This window comes from Gobio gobio (assembly GCF_949357685.1).
Source record: "Gobio gobio genome assembly, chromosome: 21".
Taxonomy (NCBI): Eukaryota; Metazoa; Chordata; class Actinopteri; order Cypriniformes; family Gobionidae; genus Gobio; species Gobio gobio.
In genome coordinates, this window is record NC_137117.1 from 13,512,101 (window position 1) to 13,525,917 (window position 13,817).

Consider the following 13,817-nt stretch of genomic DNA (forward strand, 5'->3'; position numbering starts at 1 on the left):
TAGCACAAAGACTGGATGTAAATGGCTCCAGCTAGCCTACTGCTCAATAAGTGACAAAATAACGCCAACATTTTCCTATTTACATGTTGTGATGTGTATAGTAACATCGTGTACTAAGACCGACGGAAAATGAAAAGTTGCGATTTTCTAGACTGATATGGCTAGGAACTATACTCTCATTCCTGCGTAATGATCATGGAACTTTGAGCCGTACCATGAGTGCAGCGGCACACCGATGAACCGCGAGCTCTCACTATTTTTCCGTTAGCTACAACATCCGTCAAAATAAAAGTCCCTACTTATTAAGACAGATAATGCAGACCTTAAACCTATTTAAACACACAGAAATGTCAAAAATGTTCACAAAAACGAATTATAAGATAAATCACAATGAAGTCTGTTACACGTTGGTTATGTTGATGGAAGTTAGCCTATTTTCAGGTGCTGCATAATATCATTGCGCCACTGCACCCATGGTAAGGCAGTAAAATTCCTTGATCATTACGCAGGAATGATAGTATAGTTCCTAGTCATATCAGTCTAGAAAATCACCACTTTTAATTTTCCGTCGGTCTTAGTACACAATGTAACTATACACATCACAACATGTAAATAGGAAAATGTTGGCGTTATTTTGTCACTTATTGAGCAGTAGGCTAGCTGGAGCCATTTACCTCCAGTCTTTGTGCTAAGCTAGGCTAGTGGTGGGTGCGTCAGACAGAGTTATGGCTCGCACGGAGATGAGAATGGTATGTATGGACTTATCTAACTCTGGGGGATATGGGGAATAAGATAAAGTCCCAAAAAGTCGGCATGTTCCTTTAACCGCTGAAGTGCAAAAAGTTATGGACTGCACCTTTAATAACTGATTGATAATCATGTGACCCTGAAGGGCAGGCTAAGGTAATGGATTCAGGATACTTCAAAGAATAATGGTACTTTCAAAACGAACAGTCTTTCCATCATACAATGTGCAAATAAAAATAGTAATACTGGTAGGCTACCTTCAGTGATACATTAGTAGTAAAGGAAAATAAAAATACATAAGGTGTGTCAGAAAACGTATGGTAAGGTAAATTCATACTGTTATTTTTATAGACAGTGGTAAGAGACGCCACATCATTCGCTGTAATGACCTTTACTCCACTATCTTCTGTTCATGCTCTTACATTAACAAGCCGGATGAATTAGAGAACCAATCAAATAAAGTGAGTTTATCGTACACAGAAGCAGTGGATCTTAAATGTAAACAAAAATGTCTTTCAAATTAAAATTTTTAATTCATTTAAATATAATTATATTTTATATAAATATATTTAAATTTGTTTTAATCTGTACTCTCTTTATATTTAAAAAAAAAATTTCAATTAACATTAAGGCTTTGCAATGGTATAATGAAGTTTAAAGGGGAATTGCTTAAATGTTTTCAAGCAATTATGAGCTTTTTGTGCCATAGTATGCAAAGTTAGCAATCGTTCAAAAGCAAAACACAATATGCCATGTATGCCAATAATCATTTACGCTACGCTACTGATCTTTCATCATATCTTTCATCTTCTTCAATAACAGGTTGTAAACATTGCCTGAGTCAATGATTTTGCACTAAGATGGAGTTTGTAAACAGCAAACATGCTGACCTTTCACTTTCAGTAACATCCCAACTCAAGCACATCCTTCAAATGGAGTAAGAATCATCAGAGCTGTGTGTCTCTCGGGAGGCTGCTTGCGTATGAGGTGAGAAGGCAGATGAATGTTGGGTAATGGACTCACTGTAGACATGCTGCCGCATCAGAAACTCTTGACCTGTTTGGCTCTGATATGTGTCATGCTCTCTTGCCCAGATGCACAGACAGTGTTGGGAAACCACGTTCAACACGCACAGCTCATGCTGGAGCAGCAGACGTGACGCTGTACACAGGAAGAAACTCATTTCTGTCATGTCAACCCCTGGAGTGTTTGGCATGGTAATAGATATGACAGTTTAGCTGTGTCTCATTTCGAAGGCTGCGTCCTCCGGAGGTCATCAAGGACGCAAGACAAATTACGTGCCAAATTATAATAGCACCATCAACCACTACATCATAACCAAACATAATCTCTCCATTCAAAAAACAACAACATCATCACATTACAGAAGTTAAATTTGTTGCAAATGTAGCTTCATGTTGTGAATGCACATAATTTTTAATCAATGTGTTAATATGCAACTTAAAGCTGCACTATGTAACATTTTTTCAGTAAAATATCCAAAAACCACTAGGCCAGTGTTATATATTTTGTTCAGTTGAGTACTTACAATATCCCAAATGTTTCCAAACTATTTGTAAATCGTGAGAAAATTGCAATTTTAACCAAGGACCCGGGACGTGTGAGGGAGTCGCCTGTCGATGACATCATATCTGCGTTCCCCTCGGTTTGCGGTTTTCTTTTGCAGAAGCGCTTTACTCTCACTGCAGTGTGAACAAGTGTCATAACAGCCGCTGAGCGAATGCACAGAGTAACGTCATAACATCATTTAACACACTCAGATGTGTCTAATATGATAAACAGAGCTGCGTTACCTCATACTCATGCCGGAAATGCGGAAGTGGCGCCGGTGACTGTGGCATAATAAAAGTCCCACCGGCAACTGTGTCATAATAAAGGTCCCGTTGCTCGCGAGGCTTGTGTTGCGCTCTTCTTATTAACAATCGCTCCTGCTCTGCTTCATACTACAGTAACGTTAATAATCACATCCATGAACATGATTTCTGTCCGATTCCTATTCCGATTCTTTCCCACCTGCTATGAGGTGAAGACCACATGTCCCAAGATTCTGTGCTCAAACTTGGTGTCATCAAACTACGCCTTTGTTTTAAATAAGCGACCTCTAGCGGACGGAACAATTACATAGTGCAGCTTTAACGTCAACATGAAATCACAAAAATTGAGCACAAAAAAATTACATTGCCAATGCTTACCTATGAGATTGTTTTAGTAGTTTGAAGTGAATCTGCAAAGTGTGAAGCTAAATATAGACTAAGCTGATGGGTCAGTTTTTTTTTTTTAAAGAAATGAATAGGCTACTTTCATTCTGCAATTACTCAAGGCATTTAGTAACCACTAGGACTCTTCCTCGGTAAAAGGCACATTACAGCCCGTCTGGTGTTTGCCAAAAGGCACCTGATGGACTCTCAGACAACGAGAAACTAAATTCTCTGGTCTGATGAAACAAAGATTGAACTCTATGGCCTGAATGGAAAGCGTCACGTCTGGAGGAAACCAGGCACCGCTCATCACCTGGCCAATACCATCCCTACAGTGAAGCGGTGGTGGCAGCATCATGCTGTGGGGGTGTTTTTCAGGGGCAGGAACTGGGAGACTAGTCAGGATCGAGGGAAAGATGAATGCCGCAATGTATAGAGACATCCTTGATGAAAACCTGCTCCAGAGCAGGGCCGTAACCACTATAGACAAGTCCCCCCCAATAATTAGAAATGGCCAAATTGTCCCCCCAAATATTTGAAATTCTTGCAATGCTCTGCAGCACTTCATTATGCAGCGCTCTGTATGTTAGGATCAGGATGACAAAAAGGTTTAAAAGTTACATTTTAGTCTGGTTTGCCTCAACGGTCTAACAGCGCTCGGCAATGTCAAAATGATTGAGATGGCACTCAAATCAAAGTAGGCGGGGATTACGTCTCCCTTTTTTCTTCACACACAGACGAGCGCCTCAATCTATCGCTTAATGCCGTTGCGGAGAGAGGCTTTATTTTTTTCTGGTTAAATCACAAAACATAATCAAAACTGCTCTCAATATACAATCATTGATGAACATGTTTGATTTTAATGAAGAAGAAGAAAAATACTAAATGAGGGCGGATTAAAACCCGAAACCTTTGACACGGTTTACAAAAATAAAAACAAAAATCTACCACCAGACCACTGGGGGATTCAAATATAATCAGCAGATCTATGTATTCATTCACTAATACGAAGAATTTCGGGATTAATAATATATGTGACGCAAATGAATGTAAATATTGTTTGCAAATAGTCCCAAAAGGGGGGACTATTCGTTCACTGTTCTGTTTCTTTATGCTTTATAAAAATTAAAAAAAAAATTGGTTCCCCCCCAATGTTCAAGAAATGGTTACGGCCTTGCTCCAGAGCACTCTGGACTTCAGACTGGGGTGAAAGTTCATCTTCCAACAGGACAACGACCCCAAGCACACACACAAGATAACAAAGGAGTGGCTACGGGACAACTCTGTGAATGTCCTTGAGTGGCCCAGCCAGAGCCCAGACTTGAACCCGATTGAACATCTCTGGAGAGATCTGTGCACCGACGCTCCCCATCCAACCTGATGGAGCTTGAGAGGTCCTGCAAAGAAGAATGGGGAAAAACTGCCCAAAAATAGGTGTGCCAAGCTTGTAGCATCACATTTAAAAAGATCTGAGGCTGTAATTGGTGCCAAAGGTGCTTCAACAAAGTATTGATTTTTTTTTTTTTTTTTGCAAAGATTTCAAAACTTCTTTATGGGGGGTCATTATGGGGTAATGTTTGTTTGTAGAATTTTGAGGAAATTAATGAATTTAATACATTTTGGAATAAGGCTGTAACATAAAATGTGGAAAAAGTGGATGCACTGTATGTGTATATGTATAATTATAACATAATATTTTTATTTAGTACTGTCCTGAATAAGATGTCTACATATAGCTTTATAAAAATGACCCCATTCAAAAGTTTACATACCCTTGATTCTTAATACTGTGTATCATTACCTGGTTGATGGTTGTTCTTGAGTCCTTTGTTTGTACTGAGCATATAACACACACACACACACACACACACACACACACACACACACACACACACACACACACACACACACACACACACACACACACACACACACACACATTTATATATAAAGCATATATATATATATATATATATATATATATATATATATATATATATATATATATATATATATATATATATATATATATAATTTGTAAATATATAATTGACCATTTACAGTAAATGATGCTCCTATGATGCTCAAACATGCCTCAACATTTTATTTACTTTATATATTTACCACATCATTAGTAAACAGGTGGCAGTAAATTACGTTAAGACCATTCATAATTTCAGCTGTGTCCTCATGCATTAAAAGTAAGATGACAGTGATGATGACTAAACAGTCTCATGCTAATCTGAGCTCATGTGAGTGACCTGCACAACGTCTACAGGTCAGTCAGGAGTCCAGGTCAGCCGGCGTATTGAGGGCAGTCATCATTTGTTTACTGGGACCATCTAAAAAAACTTCCAATTATTACAGTTTTTTAATGTAAATTAGACATGTGCATATCCTAAAATGCACGTCAGTCTGAAAATAACCTATTTTATGCTTTTTTTTTTTTTTACATGTTCAGCTTTCTTTAGTGTGTAATGTTTCTGTTTGAGCATGAAAAAGCTCTGCAAAGTTACAAAGTCGCATTAAAATGACTCAATTGTAGTCTTGAGTTTTCTTCCGGGAGCAAATGCGTCACAATATTCCTCATTTGAATAATTCCTGCTCAAGGCACAAGCAGAATAAAGGGGCGTGGCCTGGTTGAGTTAGTTAGTTAGTAGTGTTGAAACTTGTGGTTATGGTAAGGGGCGGGACATTTCCCAAAGACGCACAAAGCAGCTGACCAATTACAAAGGACTGATCTAGCCGACCAATCAGAGCATATTGTGCTTTTCAGAAGGAGGGGCTTGACAGAGACAGGAACTAAACAGTGTTACTGACAGAATATGAAGAGATGTGCTGCAACAATGGAGAATATGTGGAAAATAAGGTGTTTTTAAACATTCAAGTATGAAAACCTGTTCTTCTGTACAGACACTCTTTGTGAAAGAGTATCACTTTAAATAGATCTAAGCATGCAAAAAAAGTACAAACATTAGACCAGAGATGAATTTGAGGGTTTATTGGTAAAAATATTGCACAAAGCGTTGACAGTATAGCAGCCTACACAAGCATAAACCCTTTCTGTAGTTCAGAGGACACTTCATTATAATCTCATACCAGATCATTCGTTACAGTACAGTATTTCTAACAGTAAAGTTCATGTGTGTCACGTCACATAGCTAGTACTGCATTATACTGCACAAAACAAGGGCTAGTCTTACAATAGTGGTGGGAAAAGGCGTTAAATCGTTTTTAATCTGCTTTATTATGACAAAAATATAGAATAGATGAACATACAATAACAATTTCTGCATTAGAAAAATAAACATTCACTCTAGTTAAATTACCAACAACAAAAAAACTATTTAACGAATAAAGTAAAGGTTGGAAATTCAGTTGAGTAGTTTCTTATTCCAGCGATCTAATATCGAGAGGTACAGCTTACAGTGAAGCAGAAGTGCTTTAAACACTCACATTTCTGTGGTACACATTACAAACTAGACATGCATATATGTACAACAAAAACACAGAATTAATACTCCTTACACAAGCGTCCAGTAACACCTGCTCCAAATGCTTCAATACAGAGATATTAACTGTCCTTGATAATATAAAACTGTTTCCTTGAGGGAAAATACAAAATTTGAGGCACCTAATGTGCAACTGCTTTTACAAGGATACTGTGTCGTTTATGAGTGTGCGACAGGCTGTATTTGTGCTCTGTGTGGTTTGTGCGCTGCATGTGTGTGTGTGTGTGTGCAGATATGGAGGCACTCCTCTAAACTTCAGTATTTCAGAGCGGTGCGGGCCGGTGGCCGGCTGTATTTCCAACACTCTTGACCAGAGCAGAGCAGCACGACCTGCCCACAGAAAGCAGCCAGTGTCTGGGTGAAAGGTCACAGACCTGTAGCCAGCACGAGAAAGGGAGGCATGTAGCATATATATTCGTATATTTTCGTGTTATTAAGCAATCCAGGTGTCAGCTTTACCTGTCAAAATCACATAATTCCACTGCAGCCAATCACATGACAGAGCAAACGCCAGTCTGCAGGCTCTGCCCGTTTCGGTTGGAGCTTCTTTTTGCGTACCTGAAAGAATTTAAAGTACATAATTAGAGGGTTTATGGAAAGCAATTCCCAATGGATAAAATCAAACCACGTCCCACATTTGTCTCCTTAAATATCCTGTTTCACTCAAAAACATTTCATATTACAGAGGGGAAAAGGCAGTGTTGTTTTTGTCCTATTTATCTGCAATTATAGTTAAGATTTAACATTTTTGTATAAAATTATTAATAATTTTAGTGATTTTGTTATGTGCTTTTGGCATTTTTATTAGTTTGTTTTCTATTTAGCTTCAATTTTTAATTCCGTTTTAGTATAACATTATTTCAGTTAGTTGCAAATGCAACATTTCTGTTTTTTTCATCTAATACTTGTATTTCATTTTATTTAAGCTCTTTTTTAACTTTAACCCCTTAACTGTCACCATCCCGCTGGCAGGACACCTCTGGCGCTCTTTTTTTAGATCGCCTTTTTTTCGTATCATATATTTGAGTAATTATCATAAATTAGGTATCATTTGAAAGCTTACGAACTCAAAATTCATCCTGTGGAACCCGTTTTGAAATCAGACGTTGCGTTACCATGGAAACGGTACTCTAAGTTTTCCTAGCGGGCTCCTCCCCTAGTGGGCGGCGTCATGTTTCATATTACAAAATGTATTTTAACTACTTTATAATCAAAATCTTTTCTAATCTTGGCAAAACACATATCGTCGGAAAGGTCTGAGTCTCAAGGTTCCATATTTGGTGACTGTTTTGTAACGGAAGTGATATTTGGACAGAAATTTACAGGAAGCTGCATCAAAAAAACAATCAATGGAAAGTGGATGACACCCGGTGGCTATTTTTGGTATAGCGCCTAAACAAAATCTCATGTGGACTTCAATTTTTGTGATATCAACTTCAAATTTGGAACACAACTTGGTTAGACATATGGCTTTGATTTTATAGTAATTTTATAGTAAAAATTTTTTTGTAAAATATATATATTATATAAAATAAAAATATTTATTACAGTATTTTTCATTTACAGTAAATGTATACTTCCATAACTTTTTCATACTTTCATATTTTGAAATGCTTTCCCTTCAGAAATAATCTGCTGAGTGTCTAAACAACATTTTTAAATATTAAAAATAAAAGGATTACAAAGACTATTATTGTGTACATAAAGATAAAAATGCCTAGATGTCATAATGGATAGTCATTGCATGTATCAGAATGACCTATTTGCAGTAACGACAAATGAAACTGGCTACTTATTTGACCAATCGTGGCAATACACATGTGTATTTAAACTGACTCATCAGGATGAGGGCGTCTATATTCCGCCATGTAAATAGTGAATCCGCCATGGTACAAGTGCAACTGGCTTTTAAAGGGAATGGGAGATGAGACTCTGATTGGTTTATTGCACGTTACGTCCAAAACACACCACTGACTCATTAAGAGACTAGGTACAACCCTTTTGGATCATGCGCCTGGCGTGCCGACCGTTTTTCATGCGCTCAGATTGTTAAAATAGGGCCCTAAATCTTGTTCTAACAGCTTTTGTCAAACCGAAACACTCATGATATCCACTAACAATGTTAGTCAAGGTTTCTTGCATCGAAAACATCATAACTGAGTTTTGCATAACCCTTTTCACCTTCTCTCTGACCTTTAGAATTAAGTGCTCAGTTTTTGCCACTGTACCTTTAAGATATAAATGGCCTCTATTATGATTGGTTAGCCTTCTTGAATGTGAAATGAGTAACTATGCCCACACTAAGGGTATGTTTACACAACACCATTTTCAACTAAAAACGGAAGCATTTTGGTCTTTGGTCTGCATTTTGGTCGTTCATTTACACGACAACAACGTTTTGGGGGCCAATAAACATCAACTTTTGAAATCGGTTTCAATGTGCAAGTTTTTGAAAACTGTACCGCTATAACAACAAAAACGTGAATTTGTGAAAGCGCTGACGTCATGTGTTTTACGTGTTCAGTCTATAGTGTTTCTTTACAAAGAGACATCGCCAGCTACTGGCCTAGCAGCAGAATACAGCGTTTTTAGTCGCTTTCGCTGATCCACGTGGGATCATTCTGACAAAGTTGTCTGTATGTGAAAAATAACTTTTCAATTTTTAGTTCATCGTTATCTTATAAACGTGCCCCAAGTTGCTGGGAAAAAAGCCATTCTTAGTGTCTCCCAGACTGGTCAGGCTAGTCTGTTAGCTGGTTTTACACCAGCTAGGCCAGGCTGGGAGTCTAGCTTAAACCAGATGGTTTAAGCATTTTTCTTTCATCAGGTACAGCATGTAAACATGGGATGTCTCATGTTAAGGTGCTCATGGTTGACAAGGTGGTTTCTTAATAACATTTTTCAAAGCTTAGTTTCAAGTTTAGAGTGCTAGAGTTTTAGTTCAAATGATCAAACAAACATCATGTTTTCCATGACCTTTAAACACAAACACATACCCATTTAGATCAGCTGGCTCCGAGTGATACACATGTTTGCTCTTCTCTGCAATGCTTAGGGTCCCAACATGGGAGGTCTCGCTGTGACTGACCCGGACCGGGTGGTACTGACTCTTTGACTCGGTGGAGCCGGACATCTGATTACTGGGTATGTTGCCATTTTGTTCTGTGGTGTCAGAGAACTGCTTCTTGCGGACGGATTCAGGTGTGGATGTTGCGATGACCTTGATCTCAGGCACAGTTGTAGGGGTGTTCTTCAGACAGGCTTCAGAGTGGGCCAGCTGCAGCTTCTTCATCTGGCGAATGGCCACTGTAGCATTGAAGGCTTGCTGGAGTGACGAGAAAAGGATTTCAGATCATCAGTATAGTGCAGGAAAGAACTAAAGCTAATAGACAGATTCAGAGCCAAATCTCACTTTGATTGTATATTGAAACGAAGTAAAATGAAAAACAAACAAAAAAAATGTTCTGTATGAACGAAAAACTACGTGCTGTACCTGTACTTGTGTAATGACAAAGTTGAATCTAATCTAAATTATATACACAGAGTCTATGACTGGATCATTATTGCAGTGATTATTATGTTTCTAGCATGTTATATGTTTGGCAACAGTTCTTTTAATCCTAATTGATGGAGTGTGTAGCTTTTCATTTCTTAAACAACCATGTAGGAAGACACATCATGGCCATATTCCAGAATGACAAAGTCAAGATTCATCAGCTCAAATTGTGAAAGGTTGAGAGGGAGCATCAAGAATCATTTTCACACATGAATACAGACCTTACATTTATTGAAAGTCTATGGGATGTGCTGGAGGAGACTTTACAGAGTGTTGGACTCTTGCATTGTCAATACAAGATCTTGACCAAAAATGTAATGTTGTGATGTTATTTCCATCAAGAGGTGCATCGATTTCTGTTGCCAAACATATGACATGCTAGAAACATAATAATCACTGCAATAATGATCGAATCGCAGACTCTCAAGCATTTGCCTATTTGAATCCAAATTTTTATTGGCCAGGCAGCGTTTAATGGCTTGAATTGTTACCTAAATAATTTTTCTAGGCAATTGATTTAAATCACAAAAAGTACACCTTTAGGTGTCTCAAAAGTATAAATCAGATTGCTAAAACTAACCGAAACTAGTCTGTTCCAGATATTCACACAGATGGAGCAATTATAGGCAGGACGTATGACCAAATCAACGACTTAGATTGTGTAATCAGACCAGAGATCACCCGAAAAACCCAACTGAGACTAAACCACAGGAGACCAACTCCAAACAGAGAATACACTGAGTTATGAAACATGACCTTACCTTCCACTTGGATTTGGCAAAGTTTTTCTGGATCTGCTCACTGACGGAGTGGTAGATGTCCTGACTCCGGGCCGTCTTTCCTATAATCCTGCAGGACAAAGCTGGATTTAAAACCAGGACTCGCGGAAAACAGGAGGATTTGGTTTCCTCTTTTAACCAGACTTTAAGACAGGAAGAGGTTTAGTCCTGTTTAATCTAACAACTGTCAATCTCATATGCGATTTGTGGGTTTTGTTTCTCCATCACAGCCATACGTAACATAGTTTAGGGTGACCAAACGTCCTGTTTTCAAGTCCTGTCCTGGCCCTTATATAACACTTTTCTATCTATACAGAGGGGGCATGCTTTAAATGTATTGAAATTAATCTTTGAGTAAACTTCGAGTATTATTTGAGTATCTCATTGCCGGGCCGAGTGTCCTGGTTTTCGGGAATCAAAATATGGTCACCCTAACATAGTTACACGTTACTACGTGTACTTAATATAGTTATAACAGGACATTACAAGTAACTAAACCAAACCCTAATTCTATAGTACATGTAGTTAATTAATATTACTCAGTACTTATTTGAGTAAGAACAATGTAACTACGTCACCGTAAAATAAAGTCTAATCCAGCAATGTGATTAAATGGAGAGCTCAATACAAACTCAATATTTCTCATCAAATCAAGAGAGAATTATCAGTGTTATTTTAGTATTATTGTGATACTATTATATATATATATATATATATATATATATATATATATATATATATATATATATATATATATATATATATATATATATATATATATATATATATATATATATAGAATATTTTGAATGGTTTTATGTTCTCAGTTTTAGTAATTTTACAATGTGTTGTCATTTTTTATTAGTTTTTGTGTTTTTAGTATTTTCTATTTAGCTTTATTCTTTCATTTCAATTATTAATTTTAGTACTTCAACTAGAACTTGTTTGTTGCCAAGTTTTTCATCTAATATTCATATTTATTTGATTTCTGCTTTATTTCAATTACTGAAAACAATTTAATAGTTTTAGTTTTAGTTAACACACACTGATCTGCGCTATACTATCCATATCAACTGTATAGCACTATACTCTGTATGTCAACAAAGGGGGAAAAAAACTATGAAAAATATGTTTTTTTTAACCAGTCATCTGAAAAAAAATTATACATAAATTAAACATAGCAGATATTTCTTAAAGAGATATTTCACCCAAAAATTAAATTTCTGTCATAATTTATTCACCCTCACATCGTTCCAGACTTTCATTCATCTTCGAAACACAAATGAAGATATTTCAAAGAAATCTGAGAGCTTTCTGTCCCTCCATTGAAAGTCTATTCTCCTAAAACGTTCATAAAGAGATCATAAAATAAAGCCATATTATGAATTAAGTGGTTTAATCCAAGACTTCTAAAGAGACGTGATTGCTTTATATGATGAACAGATTTAATTTAGGCTTTTATTCACATAAACACAAATTTGGTAAACGTAAGCTCAAGCATGAGAACCAATGAGATTCATTCTCACGCGTCATGCAAGTACGGAACGACACAAGGTTGAGTAATTGTTTCATTTTGGGGTGAACTATCCCTTTAAGGCTTTGAAAGAGCAACGTTTGAGCAATAAAAGTGTCCCGCGGTCACTCACCAGGGGTGTCTGAGCGCCTGTTCTGTGTCGTAACGCATCTTAGGATTCTTCTGCATCATGTTGCGGATGAAGTCCTTTGCTAGAGAGATAATAATTATGTGTGAGGTTAGGTGTTTCTAGTTACAGGTGTGTTTTACAGAATCATAAGAGGTTAAGGTCAATCTGATAAGCAGAAAATAATTGAATTATTTTTTTTTATTGAATACTATTGAATATTGAATACTATTGAATATTATTGAATACTAACCGGACTCAGAGATATCATCCCAGAAGGGCGAGTCGAACTCATACTGCGCCTTCATGATTTTAGAAAACAGACGAGTCTCGGTTTCTTCATAGAAAGGAGGATATCCACAGAGACTGTGAAGATAAAGCAAAATAAATGGTAACACTTTATATTGATATTCCTATTTTTTTAGACATTTTACTAACTCTAAGTAACTTTGCAACTACATATCAACTAACTCTCATTAGAGTATTATTAGTCTGCTTAATATCTGCTAACACAATTTTGATGCTCCCAAACTGATATTCTATACTATAAGTAACTTTGCAACTACATGTCAACTTATTCAACTAACCTGAACCCTAACACATAACACTAGCCTAACAGTCTCATAATACTGTGATGAGAGTTAGTTGACATGTAGTTGCAAAGATACTTACGGTTAGCAGAACGCCTAAAGTGAACGAACCAAAAACAGCCACCAGGGGGCGTCGTCTTTCTGAGAGACCTACATTGTACTATGCATTCGGTGACCTTAAACATCACGGAAACATGGCCTCGTTCTGAATCAAACTGCTAATCTGTCAGTTTTGACAAACAGTAAGCTTTAGGTTTCCAAATTAAGAACCTGGCATCTGTTTATCACTCTCAGTAAATAACAGTGCTGTTTACAGTCCAACTCACTTGGTAATGTGGAGTGCAAAATCAGTTTCCTAGAAATGACATTCCTGCTAGAGAGGGACTTACAGGATGTAGGTGATGACTCCAATGGACCAGCAGTCAACGGCTTTGCTGTAGGGTTTCTGAGCCAACACTTCAGGGGCTGTGAGGAAATACAAATACATGTACTTGTTCATTTTCTTAAACGTCTTTGGTTTTATAGTGCAAGATTCATCAGTGCACGTTATTAAAAAATTAACAAAAAAAGAAATGTTGCTTTTGCAACTAACTGAAATACAAGAATTTGTATTAATAAATAGGTCACACTTTACAATAACACTGCATGAAAAAAGGTGTATCCGGACCAGGATACTCCTGTATACACTGCTGAAATTCGGAAGAATCCAGGAGTATACTGGCCGGATAGGTCAAATTCCATGGATCCGTATATGTCCGTATTCATCCGAAATGG

The 13,817-nt window shown here is 37.1% G+C and overlaps 1 protein-coding gene across 10 annotated transcripts in view; it reads right to left on the reverse strand.

Moving 5' to 3' along the window:
• Positions 1 to 5,943: 5,943 nt before the first annotated feature.
• The window catches only part of camk1gb (calcium/calmodulin-dependent protein kinase IGb), a 34,546-nt gene continuing 26,672 nt past the window's right edge, over positions 5,944 to 13,817 (reverse strand). For 3 of the 10 annotated variants that reach the window (XM_079803517.1, XM_079803522.1, XM_079803514.1), the window contains exons 7-13: positions 13,433 to 13,508; positions 12,707 to 12,819; positions 12,460 to 12,538; positions 10,796 to 10,883; positions 9,475 to 9,803; positions 6,938 to 7,036; positions 5,948 to 6,852 (exon numbers count right to left, since the gene is read on the reverse strand). In XM_079803517.1, coding sequence (XP_079659643.1) covers positions 6,970 to 7,036; positions 9,475 to 9,803; positions 10,796 to 10,883; positions 12,460 to 12,538; positions 12,707 to 12,819; positions 13,433 to 13,508 — 752 coding nt within the window. In that variant the 3' untranslated portion in view covers positions 5,948 to 6,852; positions 6,938 to 6,969. Of the gene's footprint in view, positions 7,037 to 9,474; positions 9,804 to 10,795; positions 10,884 to 12,459; positions 12,539 to 12,706; positions 12,820 to 13,432; positions 13,509 to 13,817 lie in introns of all 10 variants that reach the window. The other 7 variants (XM_079803515.1, XM_079803516.1, XM_079803519.1 and 4 more) reach the window with 5 other exon arrangements.